The sequence below is a fragment of the Cydia pomonella genome, chromosome 2, assembly GCF_033807575.1.
Source record: "Cydia pomonella isolate Wapato2018A chromosome 2, ilCydPomo1, whole genome shotgun sequence".
Classification (NCBI taxonomy): domain Eukaryota; kingdom Metazoa; phylum Arthropoda; class Insecta; order Lepidoptera; family Tortricidae; genus Cydia; species Cydia pomonella.
In genome coordinates this window covers 15,763,990-15,789,119 of record NC_084704.1, presented here as the reverse complement: position 1 = coordinate 15,789,119, position 25,130 = coordinate 15,763,990, and the positions used below count along the sequence as shown (strand labels likewise).

Sequence of the window (25,130 nt, the reverse complement as noted above, 5' to 3'; positions counted from 1 at the left end):
TAGGGTTCCATAGCCAAATGGCAAAAAACGGAACCCTTATAGATTCGTCATGTCCGTCTGTCTGTCCGATTCTGTCACAGCCACTTTTTTATTTATCATTTTACGTGTGCATTTCGTTCATTCTTTAGCACGATCGAGTAGCACGGGCATATGATAACAAAATTATATTATTTGTATATCAAAATGTACGTTCGTATAGACCTCCGAGTCCTTGCTGCGCAGCCGCCCGCGACGACGAACGCCGATTAATACTCGTAATGAGCGAACACCGTGAGAAGCGTAATTTTTATTTGCAAAATAACAGTATAATAATTGTGATTCAATCTAACCAGCGTTGCAATTTGCATGCTTAGGCATACATGAAATCCAATTAACCCTCTACTTACGAAATTTATTTTCAAGTAGTACATTTGGCGTATCAGTAAGGCGGTTATCACACTGGATGCGATTCGCTCGTTGCTCTAATGTGCGAGCGAGATGTTCCTATAATGCATAGCGTTGTCTCGCTCAAACATCGGAACGACGTGTGAGTCGCATCCAGTGTGATAACTGCCTAACACCGTTTATAACGACGAGCCGGGTACCATTTTGAGGTCCCGTCTTGGTATAATATAAGTGTTTAATCTTGGTGATAGCGACTACTCGATAACAACCATAATTCATCAGTCTCTTTGATGACATTATAAACGATTTTGGCTGTACTTATAACAAACAGGTATATTGAACGCGCTCGTTTGTACTTCAGCATAGCCACATGTGTGCAAGCTCCTCGAACTGTTGTTTGTTTCTAATACTGTCAATATGTAACGTTCCCCAACTAAGTAATCTAAGATAATTATTAATTGATCTTATTTGTATCCTATAAAGAAAAATAATCTTGGCTTATTACTATCTCTCATCCATCTATCTCAAGCCATCATCTTAATCTTTGTAGCTCCGCGTCACGTCGCGTGTTAGTTTAATAGATGTCACATTCATCTTCTACACTGAGTTTAATGACGCCACCTCACGCGCTCAAGTCATTACACCGGCAATTAACTGCACTTCCTTCCGACGAGTGTTTGCACTTTACACATTTGTTGTTCGACAAAGCGAACACATTTTATTTGGCCGTCCTAATTATTATAATGGGTCATAGAGTCAGACCGAGATAAGTTGGCAGCGATTTTGATAGCCAAGAAGATGCAAGTGTCAAGTAAAAGTAATAATTTCATAGAAGTTTGACGTTTAAAATAACCCGTGCACCGTCTGGACTATTAAAATCGCTGCAAACTTATCTTGATTTGGCTCTATGTTATTGTTGTTTGATCACACTTGTTTTAGTAATTCAACCACGGTCCTTAGTTATTGCTAATTAATAACATTTCAATGGTCATATTCCAGGAGACGCTGTCAACGCTAAACTTAGGCGCGCCAGGCGCAGAGCTCAGCGAACGTAACAAGCGCACCATCGGTATCTTGCGGCAGCTCTTCCCTACGTTAACACAGGTAACTTATTAATATTAACGAAGAAAAAGAAGCATATACAGTTCAAACTTACAGTTAATTAAATCCTACCCATGTACCTACCTATTCCCTAAAAATAAAAATGAACTTTTTGCTGTGTTTTTATGTTTACCTTCCTAGATTTATGTTCCAGGCGTACCTAGATTGCGCCCCGCTTCTCGCGATACTATGTGTAGTACCGTAGTGGGTTGTGTTCTAGATTATCGAACAAAAGGTGCAGCAGATCACTAGCGTGGTACTGCAAACGTTCGGCCCTGTGGTTTTACGCGCCTTCCTGGGCAATCGTAACGGCGGCGGTGGCGGCGGCATGGAGGGCGGCGGCGGTGGCTCTATCGAGCTTGACGATGATGACGATGACGACGAAGCTACGACTACAACAACAACCACTACCGCTGCTCCTGACGCGCCTGAGCGCCGACGCCGGCGCTGGGCGCTAGTCTACCGCCCGGTACGAGGGCAGGGCCACGGCATGCAACCGCGACCGATTAGTATCGGAACGTTCTCCCGCCCTTAAACATACAAATAGCTCTAACGCGACTGGGTGGGGAATGAAGTCGTATTAATCGGGCGCGGTGTGGCCCCAAGCCATCCCCATAGCACGCGCACTAACCCCAGCCTGCCCAGGACGGCAGTGCGGGCGCGCGCAGACCGCGCGCCTTCATCGTCATCGTCATCGTCACCCATTGCATCCCCACATCATCCCCCATCACGACCATGCATGTAATATCGTATCCATTGCAGGAGTTGCCGGAGCAGCAGCAGAACTTACTGTCGGGCGCCGAGTCCCAGCAAGCGGAGGTCCGGGTAGCATTCGGCGAACAACAGCAGCAGGCGCTGGAGCACCGCTCTGACGAAGACCAACAAACTGCCGCTCAGACCAACAACGCTGCCATTGACGAAATCACGCTCGATGACACCGATAATAGCGAAGAAAACAGAAATAAGAGGTATCTTTTTCCTACAAAATGTAGATTAAAAATCAAGTTGACTCGTTTAAAAAAAATGCAACGCGCTGACAAAAACCAATCATATATGAGTCATTTAATGAATCTAAAAGTAAGATTATAGGTACTTAACATTTCTGTCATAACCTTATATACCTACTATAAATTGGTGACTTGCACTATGCTCCCACGCGGAGCCGTAACAAAGGCAGTATGCTTGAGAGCAAAGCATTATGTTTTTTGCGGTACTTTTCATTTCGCACGGTCCGATTTCTCGCGTAACCCAGCGGGTGATGCAGTCGCGACCAATGTCCTATCATATAGACACTTGACATTGACATAACGTGTGTTACTTTTTAGATTCCTGAGCTTCGGTGGCTCGTCGGGAGGCCAGAGCAGCGCCGGCGGCGGCTCTGGAAACTTCCTCTTCGATATCGTCAGGGTGAGTCCAGCACAAACACCATCACAATCAATAATTTATAAAATCTTCTCTGTCAACTGAAATCTCACCTAACATTCATAAACTCCGTTCTCAACTTATTTAACTTTCAGATACCTAATTCGTAAAACTGCCAACTTCTTCGAAAGATTTCCTTTACTATACCTACCTATCTATATCTATCTTTTAACTATTTCAAACCCTGTAACTACAACTGACTCTAAATCACTAGTAACACATGTACGTACCTATATTTCTTTCTACATTTACACTCTCGTCACAAACTCAGCGCAACTCAAATTAGGGAAGGAATACAGATAGCCTGTGTAGTCATTTGTACGCAATGGTGATCCACGAGGACGGCGTAAGTCGGGCACGGGAGAGCTGTTAGTCGGAAGGTTGAGGGCTGAGGGTTGTTGCAGCGACCAGCGGAGGCGATGGCGCGCGCGGCGGGCTCAGCTTTTCGCCTGTTCGCTGGAACCGATTCACTCAACCTCGGCCTCACCGCCTCCCACTCCGCCACGCTGGACTCTTCACAAGTACACAAGACAAAAACACAAAATGCACTCAGATAGCTTGCTCAAGTGTGAGCAGGTTGTAATACTAGAGTAGAAAGCACTTCGTAGTCAGCTAGTTCTATCTAGCAGTGTAGTTAGAGTTGCTGGTCGTAGATTGTCATAATTGACGTTGTTATCGTGAATGTCGCTGATACCTGTAGTGTAGTCGCATGAATCGCTTGACGTAATTCTATTGATATGACTCATTAACAACTAACATATTACATATCTGCTTCCCATCTTTCCTTATCTCCTGTTCTACATCTTCTCTTCCGTGTTTCTGGTGTCATCGAGAATATATCCTAACGCACTTTGTACAAAATCGATGCACATTCTCTAACAGTCCAGCGCAATCGATATTACGTGTCGCTTGCGCAACAACCGCTAATACCTACTCGCTCGAGCGCGCTGCTTCCGAAGCGCCGCTCGGACGACTAACATTTCATAACTTTGCAACACGTTGCTCGTTAAAAATTTGAATAGCCAATAATATTGTTTCTGCCATCGGCTAATTATATATGCCGCAGTTGGCAAATATATCGAGGGCGTATTGCGCGAACGGCGAGCGGCGTGTCGCAAGTATACGGTTCATGCCCATTCTTAACCTGCGTGTTTATATTTTACAGCTGGTAGCCGGGTCCTCGGGTGGCTCGTCAGGCGGTGGTGAAGCTATCGGGGGAGGCTCTGACAGCGAAGGAGACGACACTGCCGCTAAGGGTGACAACCTCACCGAGGGTGTCCCCGGCCCCATCACGCGGTTGTTCATCATCGCCAACCGAGGCATCGCTAACCTGATTCAGGACCTCATCCTGAGACTGGCACAGACCTCAGAGCGGATAGTCAACTTCAAGGCGCGACTGATCACCTCCATCATCTAACCGCCTCACGCGTAGAACAATGCTAGTGTACTAGTGTAGAGCGCGAATGCCGCGCAGGGAGCCAGGGACTGACGCGCCAGGGAACGAGCGCCGCGCCCGTGCAGCGCCGGCGCCACGCTCTCTCTTTACTCCAGCGCCGGCGCCTTAACCGACCCTTGATCCCCCTAGAATAAGAAACCACCGAACCTCGAGACGATGTTTCTCAAATCTCAAATATGTAGATATTTTAAGCAGCTTTTAATTTTTCGAGACATGTAATAGCAGTGTAAATATGTAGCTATAAATTAATGTTATGCTTTATTTCGTTTATCTATTACGTATGTCGAAAAAGCTGTGATTGAAAATATTAAAAGTGAAGTAACACTTAACGAGATAGCTGACGTTGTTGTGTTGTTGATGATATATGAAATTGTTATTTACTTTAGTAGTAGAGAAAGGAACTTTTAGTGTGGTACATAATTCTGATGAAAAGTTCCTAATTGCTTTCCTCGACCACTGGCGCCACCAACGTAAGGACACCCGTCCTGGAAGTTGGCGCTCTTCATATTTATTACTCCGCTGGACGCTAAGCACCGCGTATGCGCGAGCGCTGGTTCCCTGGCTCTTAACTGTAAGTGTAGTAGATAGACGCGGTGCGCCGGCCCCCGGGGCCGCTGATCTGCTCAAGCTTTTTTTACCTAAAGTGACAATGTCCGATTCGTTTTTATGTTTGTAAATATGTATTATAGCGGAATTTGTGTAAAATAAATTTAGTTAGTTACAAAAGCGAGTTGTGTTATTTTAATAATTAAAATTTTCCCAAAGCCTCATCGAGGGATGTCAATATGGAGCAATCTCTATGCATTTTTACTCGTTTGTAGCCCTTTTATTAGGTGTAAAAAACTTTTTCTTTTTCTACGGACAATTAACTTTGTACAAGAATAGAATTTATGACTGGACTAGGTAGAAGTAAAATCAATGTTTTAATTAATGTGACTATTGCGTTTTAAATATAAATATTTATCATATTTTTAAAAATGTGAATGCATGTTCTAGTCTAATAAGCAATTTAAACTTCATGTCATTCTGACTGGACTATTTATTAGGTATGTACAATAAATAACTATAGGAATATTGTCCATTATTCGTACGTTGTCTCTGAACTCTCTGTATACATGAGAATAGCCACATTTAGAATATTTTTATCTTATACATTATGGCTTTCGTATATATAATGTATGGAATATTTTCATACATTTACATTTTTTATATGTAAGTACCTACGTATCAACGCACAATATTTTACTGTGTTAGAATGTTATAAAAAAGTTATTGAGATACTTTTTATCTAAGTCGGTGACAAATAAGTATACAGACCGCCTGATGACGCTTACAACTGCAGGGGAATCCATGGCGTTTACCGACCAGTTATTAACACTACGCCATGGCTATTTTATACAACACTCCATAGTAGACCTTATTGGAATGAATGAAGGTTAATCATGAACTTTTCATTAAATGGAAACCGTGCGTATCTGTGGACGTCTTTGGCGGTAAAAGGGTATGATACCGACTTAGCGAAATTTCAGGTATGATGAAAAAAACATTAATCAAAATCAAAGTAAATACGATAAAAATAATCCTAAACGTTTGCATGAACAATTCAATCGACTTACACAGAATTAACAAGATCACTTATACCTACTTATGAGTAATTAGTAAGGAAAGAGTCGACCAGTTTGGCGACGCAGCCGATGCAGCAGCGGCGGCGAGCAGCGGCGTCACTCGCACGCAACACCGGCCGTGTGTCTAGCAACGATGGGCGCTGTGTCCGCGGAGACAGTGCGGGTACCGGTGCCGGACACCGGACCAGCAGCGGCCGCGCGGCCAGCAAGCGCGGTCGGGATACTCGTATCATGTGCGAGGACAGGACACTGTTGATAAATCAATGATTATGATTATCTATACCTACTGATCTTAGGTATTCTATACAATGCCGGATTTAGAACTCCGGAGGCCTCGGGCAATAAAGGAGTGGAGGACCCCTGGCCCCAAATTATTTTCCAGATAAAATGGTAAATTTTCCGAAGTCTCTATTGTAGGGGCCCCTCTTTTGTAGAGGCCCCGGGGCTGTACCCACGGTTGCCCTCCCCTAAATCCGGCCCTGATTCTATAGCACAACTTTGAGACGTTTTCTTCAATCCCAAGCATGTGGACATTGAGAACGTATTTATAATAACATTTAGGAGCCTAGAATTGTTTTGAAGTAAAACCGCCGGCGAGAAATGACGGTGCTCAACAATTTTCATAATTACCTATTCATTAGCTGGCTGAGCCAGGTTTATTTATTCAAAATGTTCTATAAGTAGTAAATTAAACGCATGTTTTCAACTCTTTACATCGGTTTCTCTTCTTGTTGTTTCCGTGCTCATGTTTTTAAACTTTCTAAAGAAAAATAAGATTAAATACAAAGAAAATACCAAAAAACTCTTGAAAGATTTAGTGCTTCGGCCGAAAACATTCGTTACAAAATTCTCTTGAAATTTTTATAAACGTATTATGAGAAATAAAATAAATATAACTTGTGTTGTGATCTAAAATTATTGTTTCATGTCATCATGACATCAATGTTTTTTTTTTTACAAAAGAGCGGGCACTCCAACTCTCATTCACATGAACCACATGGCTGTAAAATTTATATTTAGTATAGAGAGCGTGCATAAACTGTAGGAGGCAGCACAGGAGCCGTCATATTTTTGGCGCGAGGCGTAAATGTGATGTTTATTGTTCCGATGTAGCCCACAAGATGGCAGAACCTACTATGCACAAGATAACACGTGATGTGTAAACGTACATGCTTATAGTTCCGATTCAGGCCACAAGATGGCAGACCCTCCAACGCGCACGGTCCCTATAACTTAGCCAAGTACCCAAAGAGCATATAATCACTACGTTTTAAGAGACGGGACTTCCATACTAGCGAATGTAATCAGTTTGTTTCGCAAATCATTACCAAAATCTACGACAAAGAACTGTCAAGGAACCATAATACCAACATAACCGATTTAAACAGTGTAGTACGCTACACGCTTGCGATTCTTATCGATATCGATAAAATGGGGAGGGTTGAAACATAGGCTCCTGTCTGCAAATTTTGTACTCGAAATCAGGTTAGCATAGAGTCCACATTTAAATTGTATGTTATATAGTGGATAGTTCTTTGATTGGACTAATATCTGGTCGGGCTTAATGTGGACCCGAATTATTTTAATACAGTTTCAGTTAATACAGTTTTTAAGTCATGTTTTTTTTATTAAAAGCTTTATTTTCAAAATGATCTGCACATACATGTTTCAATAAATGTAACTTTTCTATGGGAAGATGTATCGTCAGGTCTTCGTTCCCAACAAATTTGACCCACTGCCTGCATCTGAAAACATACAGCCTTGGACAAAGATGACTTTATCTACAGTTTATATTCCAAGTGTTTGCTAATGAGATGATCAACTGATTATTTAGCGTTAATATGCATCTATAAATCATGTTTTTCGGCATCCAGTTATCAACAACCCTTTATCAATGCTCTAACTTTTTGATGTATTTATGTCTGTTAAACATGAGAACCGGTCTGGCCTAGTTGCCAGTGACCCTGCCTATGAAGCCGATGGTCCCAGATTCAAATCCTGGAACGTATATTTGTATATTTGTGTGACGAGCATGAATATTTGTTCCTGAGACATGGGTGTTTTCTATGTATTTATAACTACTTATATATTAGGTATATATATATATCGTTGTTTAAGTACCCACAACATATACCATGCATACTTTAGTACTAAGTCAATTTGTGTAATAAGGTCCTATAATATTTCTTTATTGATCATAAAAACAGAGATTAATTTTCTTACAATTTAGGTTAATATATTAAATAATTACTAGATAGAAAAAATATGTTAACTAATGACCATTAATGCATAAATTACAGATAATTTATGCATTATTAATCTTCGACGAATTAATTATGGTCATATTGCATGCAAGTTCTCAGGAAATTTCACATTTTTAATTTAATTATTTATACTGATATACAAATAAAACTACAGTTATCGATAGTTATAGTACATCCCTAGTTCACAACGAAAAAGAATATAAAATATCTAATTTTCGATGTGTTTTTAGCCTGCTGGCCCAAAATAAGGTCAAAAGTATCTAAAGCAATACTTACCGGTCTTCATCCAAGGGAAATTTCGCCATAAAATCCCTTTTTTCGTGATTTTCTCTAGTGGCTTGCTTGCCACGTATTTCACACTTAGTAAACCGTTTTCTCGCTGGCATTGTAACAAACTCGCTCTTTACTCTGATCACGGTTGACTATTTTCGATTTTTTCACTAAATAATAAAGAAATTACACGAAATACCCGAACAATACATTGAAGCCTTCATAACAAACAAAACAATTAGGCTGACAGTTGTTTTTTTTTTTCTGGCTTTTACTCCCTGCCAATTTGCACAGGGTGAATTCGCCAATGTCGGTGTTGACTTTCACACGAGAGGAGAATGTTCGGTAATATTTTGAGCTTGTGGTAGGATGTGGTAGGGAGAACCTAAAAAACAAATAATTGTTATGAACATCACAAACGAACACATGACGTATACAATTGTTAGCAAATAAGCGGGAAGCGGACGACAGAACGTTAGTAGTGCCAACATGAAGGAAGTGGGAGAGAAGAAAACCATATAAATGCGTAATGTACAGTATGTATAAAATTAAAGATATATAATTAGGTCTGAAAAGATAATACTTTATTTATAGTTTAATGTTATTTGCTTGTAGATATTTAATTAGGATAGAAGTTAGAATAGGATCCATGTAACAAAGTAGCGAGCTGAAGCATATAGGTCGTGGAACATTATCGGGCAAAACATCGTACAGTGAGTAGCTACACTTTGAGCATGCAAAGAAGATGTGGTCCAAGTTGGCCTCATCAAGCCCAAAATCACACAATGAGTTCGCACGAACACCTATAATAGCCAGAAATAACGGAGTACATACTTTGCCCAAGCGCAAACGACAGATGGTGGATATTACCCATTTCGGAGAAGTACGGAATCGATAGAACCACGGTTTTCGAGTTATACGAGGTTGTATACAGCCTTAATGTCTACCTGTCACTAATCTCGAGGTATCCCATTGCTCCTGCCATGTATTAAATAGATCTGACAGTGAACCACTCAGAAGGTATGTACTGTAAATATCCTCTTTTATTGATCCAATCTCAATAGCTCGTTTTGCCCATGTATCAGTCATCTCATTGCCGCTAATACCACAGTGGCTTGGAACCCATCCAAGAACAATATTTAGGCCCCTTAATTCACACCTACGCAGTACAGCTTTGATTTCTAAAATCAAAGGAAATTTGGCTTTAAGTTTGAATTGATTGCCTACGATAGCCTGTAGGCAGCTTCTACTGTCTGAGAAGATAATAGTTTTTTTTTAAACTATGGGGTCTCTGCATATTTGGCAGCTTCAAGAATAGCAACTGCTTCACCTGTGAAAATCGACGCTTGAGGAGGGCACCTAAATGAGAGGACAATATTGTACCGAGGAATCCACACTGCTGCTCCCACACATCTTGCAGGATCTACTTTTGAAGCGTCAGTATAAACCGGTAAATAATCTTGCCATTTATCTAAAAATTTCTTAAATTTGTTGTTTGCTGCAGAATCATTTTTGAAAATTCCTATGTCTAATATAACTTTAGGGGTATATATTAGGGTTTCAAATGCCGCTTCAAATAAAGGATTTGTGCCGGATGCACTATATAAACTTGGGTAAATATTAATTAATTTTGAAAAAGATATCATTATTTTAGGAGAAGTTTTATGTGTCCAATATTGGTTTTCAGTGAGTTCCAGTGCAAGTGACCGCAAACGTGGAAGCAGCAAATGGTTGTAGTAAGAACTGGCTTTGATTAAAAATCTATCAGCAAGATATTGTCTGCGGAGAGACAAAGGAGGCTCAACACCTTCCACCTGCATGGCGTTCTTGGGAGAAGAACGCATAGCTCCGAGTATGATCTTCAAACATTTAGCTTGTATGAGATCTAATTTGGCTACGGAACCCTAAAAACCGAGAAGAGAAGTGGTGATAGAACGCCACCCTGAGGAACGCCGGCAAGAGTGTTGCACCAAGAGGAATGAGAATCTTCCACCTTAATTCTCTGCCGACGGCCAACAAGGTAACTTCTAAACCATTGAAGAACCGGAGGTGATAGATTAAGGGAACATAATACTGCAATGAGAATGTCAAAATCTACGGTATTAAACGCGTTACTAAAATCCAACAACATTAATACCGTTACCATCCTTTTATCCATTCCCGCTCGGATGTCATCAGTGATTTTAATAAGCGATGTAACCGTGCTATGACCGGAACGGAAACCGGATTGGAAAGGGTTCATGAGGCTATATCTATTTAAATAAGAAGTTAGTTGTTGATGGACTAAACGCTCTAGAACCTTGGAAAGAAAGGGAAGAATGGAAATAGGACGGTAGTCAGAAAAAGAAGAAGGTTTAGACTTTTTAGGTAAAGGGATTATGTGAGGGATGTACTATAACTATCGATATCTGTAGTTTTATTTGTATATCAGAGTAAATAATTAAATTAAAAATGTGAAATTTCCTGAGAACTTGCATGCAATATGACCATAATTAATTCGTCGAAGATTAATAATGCATAAATTATCTATAATTTATGCATTAATCGTCATTAGTTAACATATTTTTTCTATCTAGTAATTATTTAATATATTAACCTAAATTGTAAGAAAATTAATATCTGTTTTTATGATAAATCAATAAATATTATAGGACATTATTACACAAATTAACTTAGTACTAAAGTATGCATGGTATATGTTGTGGGTACTTAAACAACGATATATATATACCTAATATATAAGTAGTTATAAATACATAGAAAACACCCATGTCTCAGGAACAAATATTCATGCTCGTCACACAAATAAATGCCCGTTCCAGGATTTGAATCTGGGACCATCGGCTTCATAGGCAGGGTCACTGCCAACTCGGCCAGACCGGTTCTCATGATTAACAGACATAAATACATCAAAAAGTTAGAGCATTGATAAAGGGTTGTTGATAACTGGATACCGAAAAACATGATTAGCAATTTAGCAAACACTTGGAATATAAACTGTAGATAAAGTCATGTTTGTCCAAGGCTGTATGTTTTCAGATGCAGGCAGAGGGTCAAATTTGTTGGGAACGAAGACCTGACGATACATCTTCCCATAGAAAAGTTACATTTATTGAAACATGTATGTGCAGATCATTTTGAAAATAAAGCTTTTAATAAAAAAAAAACATGACTTAAAAACTGTATTAACTGAAACTGTATTAAAATAATTCGGGTCCACATTAAGCCCGACCAGATATTAGTCCAATCAAAGAACTATCCACTATATAACATACAACTTAAATGTGGACTCGATGCTAACCTGATTTCGAGTACAAAATTTGTAGACAGGAGCCTATGTTTCAACCCTCCCCATTTTATCGATATCGATAAGAATCGCACGCGTGTAGCGTACTACACTATTTAAATCGGTTATGTTGGTATTATGGTTCCTTGACAGTTCTTTGTCGTAGATTTTGGTAATGATTTGCGAAACAAACAGATTCCACTTGCTATTATGGAAGTCCCGTCTCTTAAAACGTACTGATTATATGCTCTTTGTAGCTAAGAATCAGGGGGCCTGCCGCGAAAACCGAAATTCGCAAATTGCGGGGATCTTTCTCTTTTACTCTTAGTAAGACGTAATTCGAGTGACAGAGAAAAATGCCCGCAATTGACGAATTTCGATTTTCCCGGTAGCTGCCCAGGCGTTATAGACAGAGTGAAGTGCGCTGTCTATGATTTGATTTTTTTGTCAAGTACTCTAGGTATTGTAGCGCCACCTATTTAAGGTTTTTTGATGTCATTTTTTGGTACATGGAGATTTAATTACCTCCACCTTCCATAATATATTTGCCTGCCTGGAACATTTCATGACGTCATGTCACATTTTGACGTTTTATGTTTGACAATTTCACATTGACAATTAATTACTAAATAACAATGTAATCTAGTATCCAATTCCAACTAACTAGCATAGTGATTATATGCTCTTTGCTAACTAGTTTCGTTGGGTTCGTTGAGAGATTGGTCAAGCTTGACGAAAATTTATTTCAATTTTCAAGTCTAAATAATGTATTCATGTTTATAGTATAAGACCACAGCAGCACTACAGGCAAGAGGTAAAATGGCTTTATACGAAGGCATCGCGCTCATCCAAGAGAAGCAAGCAGTGGTACTCGATCTCGGTTCGGAGTATACCAAGTAAGTACCTTTAAAAAAAAAAGAAATACACCAACAGTTTTATATAAGGAGAATTTTCTGATAATGATACCGTCTGTAGGCACTATTATGGACACACAAAGAAGTATAAGCTGTAGGCACAGCTTATTTCTAAAAACTTGTAAAATGATAATTGGAACTTTGCAACAAATAAAACTTTTCAAAATATATAGTAATATAATACATTATAGTAGGTTATACAATCAAAATGATATATGTTTAGGTTTGGTTTCACGGGCGAGGCAGCACCTCGCTGCATCATACGCTCGCAGTTCTGGAGTCCTGAGCTGCGCCGGTTCAAAAGAGTTTATGATTATGCCAACGAAGATGAGCTGTATGACAACCTAGTGCACATGCTGCATCTACTCTACTTCAGGTCAGGTATTAGTTACTTCAGGGTCTATCTAAGATAACTCTGGACCAACAATGATACAACAAAGTGTGGGAGTGTCATTATAAATGTAAATTTGACATTTATAATCAAATTTCCACTTCCATTATTTCAATTTCACTTTGTCATTCCAAATACCATGCAGAATTTGATTGGTCCAGTTCTAGTAAACATTTTTTTTTAATGGGAAGCAGATTAGACACTTAAACCCTTTAACGGTTAGATGAGTATCAGAAATTACGGAAAATTGAACCCTGTCATTTTGAAATGCATCTTAAAATCATTGTTATGGGGTGGTAATGTTTCCATATTACAATTTTTGGAGAAGTTTTCCAGTTAAAGGGTTAAATCAAATAATACTTTTCCCACAATATTTAACATAAATGAACATTAACCAAATGTAAGAAAGCAGGAGAATGTTTACATGTCCTATGGCTATTACAGATTTGTTTGCTGTTAGTATTTTATGGTGCAAATATGTGTTCAGGTTGTGCAACATCCACCACCCAACATATTGTTGTTTGTATTCCCTGCCTTTAAAGCAAGAGTAAATATGTAACTAAACTGTTGTTTTTCCAAAATATGTGACATGTGTCAACACAATCTGTCTACAAATCTGAGGAGGTAGATTAGTAGACCCTGCATACAAATTTTTGTACATATTCCACTATCCATTTTGAACCTTTATTGTATAAGTATAGGTTCCAAATTCAAAAACAAAACAACTGCTTCTGGGATTCAGGAGGATAGTACATTTTGCACAACATTATTTTTGTATGTAATTTGTGAAAATTAGAAAGAATATTAATAATAAAATTTCTTTATTTAGATAACTAGGATCCATTGGGGTTAGGTACATAGTGACTTAAAATATATTGTTAATATTTAAAAATAAATTAATTACTTAAATTGAAATTCAAATATTATAAATAAATTAACTTAAAATTCACAATAAAATAACTACATTAAATTAAAATTCAAAATTAAAATTCATATATTGACTATGGAATAATATTACAAATGAACACTTTAAACTACACATCTATTTTATCTACTTGTGTTTTGTACACATCTTTAATGATATTGATGGTTCTACCATGATTAAATTTCATTATTTTACCTTAAAATTGATATTTCAACTGGGTTGCACCAGCTGTGGTTCTGGATGACTGATGTCCCAGCAATATGTCAATGGAGAAATGGGTAAACAATACTAAACTACCAGCTGGGCTAGCACATGATAGGTCCTCTTGTGCTTACTGGTAATAGTTTATAAAAATGTTTATAAATAAATTAAATTGCGGTAGACCTGTTATTATCATTTAATATGAAAACTACAAATTACTTACATTATTATGAAATTTATAAATATCCATCTACAGACATGTGTTGGTGAACCCTAAAGAGAGGCGTGTGGTTGTGGCCGAGTCACTGCTGACCCCCACAGCTTTTCGTGAGACTCTTGCCAAGGTGCTCTTTACACACTATGAGGTAAACTTCATACCATATTACTTTACATTATTTGTAATAACTTCTTTTATTTATAGTAGAACGATTATTACTAGTGCTATCATTATTAGTTATAGTTTCATTAATTTATTAGAATTTATATAATTCTTACTATAATTTACAACATTTCTTCAAGTTTTTTTTACTAGATAAATTTCAAATGTTTTTAATAAATATACAATATATCCCTAGGAGGTTTTTACCTTAAATATCAATCAAAATATAGGAATTTAAAGAATAGTGTCAAAATTACACTGAAATCAAAATTAAAAAAGTAACTAATCATTAAAACTAAACTAGCTGTAGGTATTACAAAAACTTAAAATTAAATTATAAATAAAAATTGCTCCTCAGATCGCTATCATTTGCCATGGTGCCCAGAAGACTGATGGCAGCGTTACCTCTTTGGATGGCCAGATTAATCTCTGTCCAAAGTAGCTGCCAGCCGTCTGGTCACCTTTGGGGAAATCACATTGCATAGGGACTTCGCGCTGGGCCCCCACCCACTTAATTTTTGTCAATGTAAAGGGGGTTATTTTGAAGAGAGAGCATTCTATTTTACTAATGTAACTTACATACTTACTTTATTCCATTTTTTGGGTTCTGTACCTCAAAAAGAAATGAATGGAACCCTTATAAGATCACTTTTTTTCCGTCCGTCCGTCTATCTGTCAAGACCTTTTATGTCGGGAACGCGTGGAGGTATCGAGTCTACTGTGAAGCCTTGAAGCTCAAACTTCTAAGTTAACGTAAAAAAAAGATACGGCCGTTTATGCCGCAAAAAAACTTGAATTTCGACACTCAAGGGAATCAAAATGTATAGGGTATTTTCCGTTGGCCTAGAACTATGAAATTTGGCAAGTAATATCATCTTAAACTACAAATACAGGAAAAAATCTGAAAAATATATTTTTGTAAAAAAAATATATAGTTACATTTTTACGGAACCCTCGGTGGGCGAGTCCGACTCGCACTTGGCCGGTTTTTAAGTCATGAATTACTACAGGTTTCTGGCGTCGCGTGGGCTGACAGTCCGCGACTGTGTGCACTGACACTGGGTGCGCCAATAGTGCTCGTCGTCGAGATCGGCGCTCGCGAGGCCGAGGTCTGTGCAGGTTAGTACTGTAGGCAGTTCATTACTGATTTCCGTACCCTTCCCCTTATTGATTTCCGTACCCTTCCCCTTATTGATTCCCGTAGCAACTTGGTGTGTGGACCTCCACTGTGTGGAATCTTGCCTCGTTCAAAACAAATGCACGCGCGACCAAGATGTCTCTGGAGAAATTCTACTTTGTGATTTCTTTGCGAAGCTTATCTTTCTATGTGGATTCATCTATTCAGAAACTACGTCACACGAATAGTGACTTTGTGTTTACCTACCCACCACTAGCCTCTATTCCCAACTGTTACCACCAAGGTAACAGCAGGGATTTTTACAGAAAACGCGCCTTTTAATGTATATTTGTTTTTTTTTAGTAGTCCATGGGTCGGTGGTGCTAAAAGCACTGCAGGCAGCCCCATTGGGTGCTTTAGCGGTGCGCGCCGAGCTTGCGCGCATTCTTGACGAGGATAACAAAACAGAATTGAACCTGGACCCGACTGTGCTCGAAGATATTGCAGGTGAGTCTACTTATAACTCCAGTGACAATGTAATGTTATGCCCGTGTTTTCGTACAGTCAAGTCAAATCTTACTCAAAAATATGTCCCATAACATCTTATTCCAGTGTAATAAGAGCGTAGTACCATATTTATGAGACGATTTATTCGAGACATATTTTTGCACTTGACTGTACCATCAAATTGGTCTGATATTAGAAACCGAATCTAGCCATAGAAACTCTGTATAGTCCTTATTAACAAATAAATATAGTACATTTACCCGATATCGCTAATCAATAGTTTCGATAGTAAATACCTACATTTTGGCCAATTTTGGTAGGGCGACGTTTCAATTTAGCCCCAACTGAACATATATATTAAATATATTTCAGGACCCGTCCACCCCTTCCCAGAAAAAAACGGCTTTAAATGGCTTAGTCGTTCATCGAATAGCCCCAACGATTGGCTTTCTGTTTGAATTGCTTATCCCTTCATTTGACTTTGCTCTAGGAAGGGGTTTCCCTTTCAGAGATACTGCTAAAATCAGAACCTAAATGAAAGGGTAACCACTTCCTAATTGGCTACTTGACAGATTTTTTTTGTAAATAATGTCCGTCGATCTTCATTTTCCTGAGGATCAAATGTCTATATAGGACTCATGGCATTTAAGCAACACAAAGGTCAAAAATGAGAGTTAATTTCTGACGCTCGCACTCGACGATTGAAACGCTACTAACAAAATGATAATGTAATGTGACGTCAGATTACATTAATCTGTCCTGAATGTATATAAGATCAAGAAAATTGCTATTATGACCGTTAAATATTGCGTTTATGTATATAGTTGTCATACAATTTATTTTTCAATAACATTTAAGGAATTGAATGGTATAATTTTATTTCAAAGTTTAAAAAAAAATGTTTTTGAGCGTTTAAAACCTTGTATTTTTTTGTAATCTCAATACGTCTTTTTAAATTCCATTTTTATATAATGAATAGCCCATTTTCTATCCATTTAGCTAAATTTTGTTATAATATTCAACATGTGCCAAGTACCCAATTCAAAAAATTATGACACCTGTGCTGTCAACGGGCTAGACACCCAGTCCTCCACTTTAAAAGCAATATTTGATTCTATTTTTACGAAGAGAAAGTTGAAAATGGCATTAGCGATCATACCTCTTCATGAGGTTAGCGCTTAGGAACAGGTATCAGCTTACCCGTATTATGAAGCGCTTAAAAAGCCAAATGAAAGAGTTTTAGTTAGCAACTGCTTTGGTAAGCAAAGCCTTACTTAATACCCCTTCCAAAACCCTAGAAAGGGGTACTGGACCCGGTCCCTGTTATATTAAGAAAATTTCTCATGCTTTCAGTAAAAACCTGCCTAGTCACGACGCGCGATCGAGCTCTACAGTGGGCTTCCGATACCCCACCAACCCCGGCCAAGAGCGTGCGCTACCCGCTCCCTTCCGGCGGCGCCATCACCGTGTCCGGGCGCGCGCGCGAGCTAAGCGCCGAGCCGCTATTCCTGCGTGACAACGAGTATAGCTCGCTGCCCGACCTGCTGCTGCAGTGCATCATACAGGTACAGACCTAGTTTTACAGTTGTTGCTACCTGACCAACCCCGGCCAAGGGTGTGCGCTACCCGCTCCCTTCCGGCGGCCCCATCGCCGTGTCCGGGCGCGCGCTAGCTAAGCGCCGAGCCGCTATTCCTGCGTGACAACGAGTATAGCTCGCTGCCCGACCTGCTGCTGCAGTGCATCATACAGGTACAGACCTAGTTTTACAGTTGTTGCTACCTGACCAACCCCGGCCAAGGGTGTGCGCTACCCGCTCCCTTCCGGCGGCCCCATCGCCGTGTCCGGGCGCGCGCTAGCTAAGCGCCGAGCCGCTATTCCTGCGTGACAACGAGTATAGCTCGCTGCCCGACCTGCTGCTGCAGTGCATCATACAGGTACAGACCTAGTTTTACAGTTGTTGCTACCTGACCAACCCCGGCCAAGGGTGTGCGCTACCCGCTCCCTTCCGGCGGCCCCATCGCCGTGTCCGGGCGCGCGCTAGCTAAGCGCCGAGCCGCTATTCCTGCGTGACAACGAGTATAGCTCGCTGACCGATCTGCTGCTACAGTGCATTATACAGTTACAGACCTAGCTTTACAGTTGTTGGTACCTGACCAACCTCGGCCAAGAGCGTGCGTTACCCGCTCCCTTCCGGCGGCCCCATCACCGTGTCCGGGCGCGCGCGCTAGCTGAGCGCCGAGTCGCTGTTCTTGGACTATTCCTTCTGTACCTGTGTGGTCAATGTACAGTATAATTCTCTTAAATTTGATGATTATTATTGGCGTTATTCATAAACGCACTATGAGCCTCAATTAACTATTGTTTGTCTTAATCTGTTATTTTGACTTGCAAGAAGGGGATAAAAGGTAAATTAATAAACTGAGATGTAAAGTTTTAGTGGGTTGTCCACCTCTAACCAAAGCCTGCATATAATAAAATCGCGATCGCGAATTTTTAGCGCCAATTTAATTACTTATTAGAATATTTTATCTGTGAGAGTAACGAGTAAGGACTAAGGATTATGTAGTAGGCATTATATTGTTCTTTTCTTCTGTTTCGATCGATTTAAAAATTAAACTAAATTCTCTTTTTTTTATACTACGTCGGTGGCAAACAAGCATACGGCTCGCCTGATGGTAAGCAGTTTCTGTAGCCTATGTACGCCTGCAACTCCAGAGGAGTTACATGCGCGTTGCCGACCCTAAACCCCCCTCCCCCTCGTTGAGCTCTGGCAACCGTACTCACTGGCAGGAACACAACACTATGAGTAGGGTCTAGTGTTATTTGGCTGCAGTTTTCTGTAAGGTGGATGTACTTCCCCAGTTGGGCTCTGCTCTAGATCTGGAATAACATCCGCTGTGCTGTGCCCTACCACACAAAGCGAGTTGTCATTCACAATGCCCATACCTCTCTTTTGGACGTACCCGGGTCCAATTCAAACATTTTCCTACAATATTGATTCATTTTTAGGGTTCCGTAGCCAAATGGCATAAAACGGAACCCTTATAGTTTCGCCATGTCCGTCTGTCTGTCTGTCTGTCTGTCTGTCTGTCCGAGGCTTTGCTCCGTGGTCGTTAGTGCTAGAAAGCTGAATTTTGGCATGGATATATAAATCAGTAAAGCCGACAAAGTTGTACAATAAAATCTAAAAATTTTTTTTTTTTTAAGTCGTACAATAAAATTACACGTAAAGTGGGGGTGAATTTTTTTTTCGCTTCAACCCTAGAGTGTGGGGTATCGTTGGAAAGGTCTTTCAAAACTAATACGGGTTTTCAAGAAACATTTTTTGATAAAGTGAATATATTCGGAGATAATCACTCCGAAAGAAAAAAAATGTGCCCCCCCCCCCTCTAACTTTTGAACCATAGGTCCAAAAAATATGAAAAAAATCGTGGAAGTAGAGCTTAAGAAAGACATTAAATGAAAACTATAGCGGACATGATCAGTTTAGCTGTTTTTGAGTTATCGCAAAAAGTTTTCCCTTCATAGTAAAAAGACTTACTTTAATTAGGTACTGATTATGCAAATTTGCCTATTTGTTTAACTCGGGTGGAAGGTACCATTTACAACACTTTAAGCTCCAGTTTAGCTTATTGTGACGGAAGAGTAACTACGGAACCCTACACTGAGCGTGGCCCGACATGCTCTTGGCCGGTTAATTTCGTATCGTCTTAGTAGGATATAATAAACTATTTGATTGGAGTACCTATTTCCAGTGTCCCATCGACGTGCGGCGCGCCCTGGCGGACAACATGCTGGTATGCGGCGGCGGCGCCGCGCTGCCCGGCCTGCGCGCGCGCCTCAAGGCCGAGCTGCAGCACGCGCTCACTGAGCCCGTCTACAGGTATTGTCACAGGCGCCAGGTGTGCGGCGGCGCCGCGCTGCCCGGCCTGCGCGCGCGCCTCAAGGCCGAGCTGCAGCACGCGCTCACTGAGCCCGTCTACAGGTATTGTCACAGGCGCCAGGTGTGCGGCGGCGCCGCGCTGCCCGGCCTGCGCGCGCGCCTCAAGGCCGAGCTGCAGCACGCGCTCACTGAGCCCGTCTACAGGTATTGTCACAGGCGCCAGGTGTGCGGCGGCGCCGCGCTGCCCGGCCTGCGCGCGCGCCTCAAGGCCGAGCTGCAGCACGCGCTCACTGAGCCCGTCTACAGGTATTGTCACAGGCGCCAGGTGTGCGGCGGCGCCGCGCTGCCCGGCCTGCGCGCGCGCCTCAAGGCCGAGCTGCAGCACGCGCTCACTGAGCCCGTCTACAGGTATTGTCACAGGCGCCAGGTGTGCGGCGGCGCCGCGCTGCCCGGCCTGCGCGCGCGCCTCAAGGCCGAGCTGCAGCACGCGCTCACTGAGCCCGTCTACAGGTATTGTCACAGGCGCCAGGTGTGCGGCGGCGCCGCGCTGCCCGGCCTGCGCGCGCGCCTCAAGGCCGAGCTGCAGCACGCGCTCACTGAGCCCGTCTACAGGTATTGTCACAGGCGCCAGGTGTGCGGCGGCGCCGCGCTGCCCGGCCTGCGCGCGCGCCTCAAGGCCGAGCTGCAGCACGCGCTCACTGAGCCCGTCTACAGGTATTGTCACAGGCGCCAGGTGTGCGGCGGCGCCGCGCTGCCCGGCCTGCGCGCGCGCCTCAAGGCCGAGCTGCAGCACGCGCTCACTGAGCCCGTCTACAGGTATTGTCACAGGCGCCAGGTGTGCAGCGGCGCCGCGCTGCCCGGCCTGCGCGCGCGCCTCAAGGCCGAGCTGCAGCACGCGCTCACTGAGCCCGTCTACAGGTATTGTCACAGGCGCCAGGTGTGCGGCGGCGCCGCGCTGCCCGGCCTGCGCGCGCGCCTCAAGGCCGAGCTGCAGCACGCGCTCACTGAGCCCGTCTACAGGTATTGTCACAGGCGCCAGGTGTGCGGCGGCGCCGCGCTGCCCGGCCTGCGCGCGCGCCTCAAGGCCGAGCTGCAGCACGCGCTCACTGAGCCCGTCTACAGGTATTGTCACAGGCGCCAGGTGTGCGGCGGCGCCGCGCTGCCCGGCCTGCGCGCGCGCCTCAAGGCCGAGCTGCAGCACGCGCTCACTGAGCCCGTCTACAGGTATTGTCACAGGCGCCAGGTGTGCGGCGGCGCCGCGCTGCCCGGCCTGCGCGCGCGCCTCAAGGCCGAGCTGCAGCACGCGCTCACTGAGCCCGTCTACAGGTATTGTCACAGGCGCCAGGTGTGCGGCGGCGCCGCGCTGCCCGGCCTGCGCGCGCGCCTCAAGGCCGAGCTGCAGCACGCGCTCACTGAGCCCGTCTACAGGTATTGTCACAGGCGCCAGGTGTGCGGCGGCGCCGCGCTGCCCGGCCTGCGCGCGCGCCTCAAGGCCGAGCTGCAGCACGCGCTCACTGAGCCCGTCTACAGGTATTGTCACAGGCGCCAGGTGTGCGGCGGCGCCGCGCTGCCCGGCCTGCGCGCGCGCCTCAAGGCCGAGCTGCAGCACGCGCTCACTGAGCCCGTCTACAGGTATTGTCACAGGCGCCAGGTGTGCGGCGGCGCCGCGCTGCCCGGCCTGCGCGCGCGCCTCAAGGCCGAGCTGCAGCACGCGCTCACTGAGCCCGTCTACAGGTATTGTCACAGGCGCCAGGTGTGCGGCGGCGCCGCGCTGCCCGGCCTGCGCGCGCGCCTCAAGGCCGAGCTGCAGCACGCGCTCACTGAGCCCGTCTACAGGTATTGTCACAGGCGCCAGGTGTGTGGGGCCGAGTACGAGTCGATATGAGTTTTGTGATAGTTAAAATTTGCTGATCAACTCGAAACTTTTTATCGTTTTGGAAAACTGTGTTACATGACAATTTGTTCCCTCAAAACAAAGAGGACTATGTTTAATTAATTGAGTGCATATTTTTGTTGAGTTTAGTATTACAAACTTGGAAGTTATAACCGATATGAAATTGGCAGACGCATTTATACTTTGGCGTTATGGGGAAAGTATGCATGGGTAAGTGCGCGCATACGCACATATCCCGTAGACCAAGTATATTAAGAATATGCTAATTATTTAACAATATTTAATATATTCTTAATTTTATTTCTCTTTGTTTTGCGGACATTGCACTATAGATCGTCTGAAATAGACGCTAAGGCCAGTAGTAGATGTAGGTTTCAGGTTTATAGTGTTGTCTATGAAATAAACTAAGTTAAAGACGCTATAACACTGATCCATACTGCGTCTTCTTACCCAGTAAGGGTGTGCACAGTTACCCGCATTACGAGTATACGATAGTTATGTTTTTGATTGGTAATCAATTTATATTCTAGTAAATACTCTATGCTAAATACGACCCGGACCCAGGACCCGGGTATGTCCTTAAACTACGTCCAAAAGAGAGGTATGGGCAATGTGAATGTCATCTCGCCTTGTGTGGTAGTGCACAGCACAGCAAATGTCATTCCAGATCTAGAGCAGAGCCCAACTGGGGAAGTACCTCCACCTTGCAGAAAACCGCAGCCAAATAACACTAGACCCTAATCATAGTGTTGTGTTCCTGCCGGTGAGTAAGGTTGCCAGAGCTCAACGAGGGGGGTGGGGTTAGGGTCGGCAACGCGCATGTAACTCCTCTGGAGTTGCAGGTGTACATAGGCTACGGAGACTGCTTACCATCAGGCAGGCCGTATGCTTGTTTGCCACCGACGTAGTATTAAAAAAAAAAAAAAATGCTAAATACGAAGTTGCGACCCTACAAACCGCGGTAACAGCCTTATGTGCTCACGAGCCGACAGACCGGTCGGCCAATAGGGACTTAACAATGGGACTGGGTCGTTCTTACCGGTCAACTATAGGCCGGATCCCTTTGTTTGGCAAAATTATTGAAAGTCATAATGTAATGATAGTCATAATTCTGAAACCGTTAACTTTTCAGGAATTTCCTTAGGTTATCCTAGGTTAGGTTTGAGTTATGCTTATGGCAATCCTGAATAGTTACGCGTTTCTGAGAAATGGCTAACGAAAATGCGGACAAACAATACATTATGACTTAAAACTTTATGGGAAACAATAGAGACCCACTTTAGGCACATGCCTGACCTTTGAAACTTTTTTCAGCGAACGCCTCCACTTGACGTCACTGAAGTTCCACAACGCTCCCGCGCACGCGAACTGCGTATCGTGGCTGGGCGGCGCGCTGCTGCTGGCGGGCGCGGGCGGCGGCGCAGGGGACGCGGCGCGCGCGGCGCCGCGCGACGCCTTCCTGCGCGAGCGCCGCCTGCGCGACTGGGTGTGCCTGCTCGACAACACGCCGCCGCACCATCCCGCCAGGGAGCACCACCAGATCTAACGCGGGCGCCGCGCGACGCCTTCCTGCGCGAGCGCCGCCTGCGCGACTGGGTGTGCCTGCTCGACAACACGCCGCCGCACCATCCCGCCAGGGAGCACCACCAGATCTAACGCGGGCGCCGCGCGACGCCTTCCTGCGCGAGCGCCGCCTGCGCGACTGGGTGTGCCTGCTCGACAACACGCCGCCGCACCATCCCGCCAGGGAGCACCACCAGATCTAATGCCTTGCCTTTATACATAGATAAGCTCAAATAGTTGATTTCTCCAAATCCGCGCTGACCACCCAACAGGGCCCCGCCACGTGACTACTTTTCACGTTTTCACTGCCGCCACTTGAAGGGCTAAAGCAGGCCATGATAAAACAGCAAGCCAAGTTTACATATTTGCATTTGTCTAAAGCTTTAATGTATTTTTTTTTATGGTCGTTAAGCACGAATAATTTCGTACGTTGACCCGCCATTTCCTATCTCTATCGCACGCGCATAATTATATTGCTTTGCCGCTCGCAGTGTCATTGACCGCTGGGCTATGGGCGGGACAGCAACATAATTGCACACGTGCGATAGCAATTGGAACAGGGCTACAACCGCGAAAATCGAAGTTCGTCAATTGCGGGCATTTTTCTGTCACTCTAACTACTTCTTAGTGAGAGTAAAAAAGAAAGATCCCCGCAAATCCTTAATTAAAGATACAATAGCTAATTACATTTATAAATACTTTAAACAAACAGATCTGAGTTGTAACTGAATGTATTTATCCGGGTACAGTCAAGGTCGCAAAATTACATTATCATTAATAATTTAATTATTTAATGCCTTCGCTGTACCATAAAGTAATAATAAATAAAAAGTATGCTGCAATCAAACATACAATAATTAGTACACATACATTAAGACTAAAGGCAGAACATCCTAATTATTGTTGTTTGAATGCTTTCTTAACATCATATATCGAGCAATTAAATATATCGACTTCAGACAGTTTTGAATTATTATTAAATAACTTGCAAGCACGCCTGACATAATTATTATGTGCATAACTGGTTCTAGTTTTAGGTATTGCGAACAGCTCCCTTTTGCGACACATACGTTGTCTTTTGCGATAATAATTAAATATTGATTATCTCCGAAATTGAGTTAATTAGAATACCGGTGTCTTTGAGAAAGTTACTTAATTTAAGCTCAGGGATGCACCCTTGAAATTAACGAAAAAAAAAACACGGTGTATAGCTTGATTATACCACGAGTGCCTGGGGGCCTACCGGGAAAATCGAAATTCGCAAATTGCGGGGATCTTTCTCTTTTACTCTCACTAAGACGTAATTTGAGTGACTGAGAAAAATGCCCACAATTGACGAACTTCGATTTTCGCGGTAGGCCTCCTGAACTCGTCTTCTAGACTTTATTATTTAAAAGTAATGTAACGTTAGACCTAAGGTGAATGAGAATAACATAGCATCTCCTACCAGTCCTATACCTAATGCTTAACTATTGGACAATGCACATGTTTTATTTATAGGTAATAATTTATTTATGAAATAAAATACATTATTTAGCACGTTACCT

General features: G+C 42.9%; 3 protein-coding genes and 1 long non-coding RNA gene across 10 annotated transcripts in view; 3 read left to right on the top strand and 1 right to left on the bottom strand.

Moving 5' to 3' along the window:
* LOC133534467 (protein no-on-transient A) overlaps positions 1-5,089 on the top strand; it is a 28,812-nt gene extending 23,723 nt beyond the window's left edge. For 3 of the 4 annotated variants that reach the window (XM_061873609.1, XM_061873608.1, XM_061873610.1), the window contains exons 3-7: positions 1,384-1,488; positions 1,706-1,954; positions 2,248-2,453; positions 2,811-2,892; positions 4,073-5,089. In XM_061873609.1, the coding sequence (XP_061729593.1) occupies positions 1,384-1,488; positions 1,706-1,954; positions 2,248-2,453; positions 2,811-2,892; positions 4,073-4,324 (894 nt within the window). In that variant the 3' untranslated portion in view covers positions 4,325-5,089. The remainder of the gene's footprint in view (positions 1-1,383; positions 1,489-1,705; positions 1,955-2,247; positions 2,454-2,810; positions 2,893-4,072) is intronic. The other variant, XM_061873611.1, reaches the window with a different exon arrangement.
* A 295-nt stretch (positions 5,090-5,384) lies between these two features.
* Positions 5,385-8,882, bottom strand: LOC133534468 (uncharacterized). Of its 4 annotated transcripts, none has more exons than XR_009802036.1 (3): positions 8,529-8,882; positions 6,784-7,733; positions 5,385-6,237 (listed from the first exon to the last, which is right to left on the bottom strand). XR_009802036.1 is itself a non-coding variant. In XM_061873612.1 (3 exons), exons 1-3 carry the CDS (start codon positions 8,636-8,638, stop codon positions 6,085-6,087), a joined length of 345 nt encoding a protein of 114 aa, XP_061729596.1. In that variant the 5' UTR covers positions 8,639-8,882; the 3' UTR covers positions 5,385-6,084. The 4 variants fall into 4 exon arrangements, 1 of the variants encoding a protein (XP_061729596.1); XM_061873612.1 differs by having other exon boundaries at positions 7,652-7,733; XR_009802035.1 differs by lacking the exon at positions 8,529-8,882 and having other exon boundaries at positions 6,784-8,115.
* Positions 8,883-9,064: 182 nt separating this feature from the next.
* On the top strand, positions 9,065-10,390 carry LOC133534470 (uncharacterized). Its single transcript, XR_009802037.1, has 3 exons — positions 9,065-9,235; positions 9,829-9,972; positions 10,210-10,390. It is a non-coding gene; the product is annotated as an uncharacterized LOC133534470 (long non-coding RNA).
* Positions 10,391-12,320: 1,930 nt separating this feature from the next.
* LOC133534490 (actin-related protein 10) lies at positions 12,321-25,125 on the top strand. Its single transcript, XM_061873644.1, has 8 exons — positions 12,321-12,704; positions 12,946-13,098; positions 14,496-14,604; positions 15,629-15,737; positions 16,099-16,242; positions 17,596-17,807; positions 19,999-20,126; positions 23,335-25,125. The coding sequence occupies exons 1-8, from the start codon at positions 12,628-12,630 to the stop codon at positions 23,564-23,566; spliced, it is 1,164 nt and encodes a 387-aa protein (XP_061729628.1). The 5' UTR covers positions 12,321-12,627; the 3' UTR covers positions 23,567-25,125.
* The last annotated feature ends 5 nt before the right edge of the window (positions 25,126-25,130 follow it).

Excerpts from the sequence above, each read along its gene's own strand:
- LOC133534468 (XM_061873612.1), bottom strand. The coding sequence starts at position 8,638 with ATGCCAGCGAGAAAACGGTTTACTAAGTGTGAAATACGTGGCAAGCAA. Across the intron at positions 7,734-8,528 it reads TTTCCCTTGGATGAAGACCG|ATGCAGGCAGTGGGTCAAAT; the intron begins GTAAGTATTGCT and ends GTATGTTTTCAG. Across the intron at positions 6,238-7,651 it reads AGTTACATTTATTGAAACAT|TGTCCTGTCCTCGCACATGA; the intron begins GTATGTGCAGAT and ends ATTTATCAACAG.
- LOC133534490 (XM_061873644.1), top strand. The coding sequence starts at position 12,628 with ATGGCTTTATACGAAGGCATCGCGCTCATCCAAGAGAAGCAAGCAGTG. Across the intron at positions 14,605-15,628 it reads TGCTCTTTACACACTATGAG|GTTTCTGGCGTCGCGTGGGC; the intron begins GTAAACTTCATA and ends GAATTACTACAG. Across the intron at positions 17,808-19,998 it reads TGCTGCAGTGCATCATACAG|TGTCCCATCGACGTGCGGCG; the intron begins GTACAGACCTAG and ends ACCTATTTCCAG.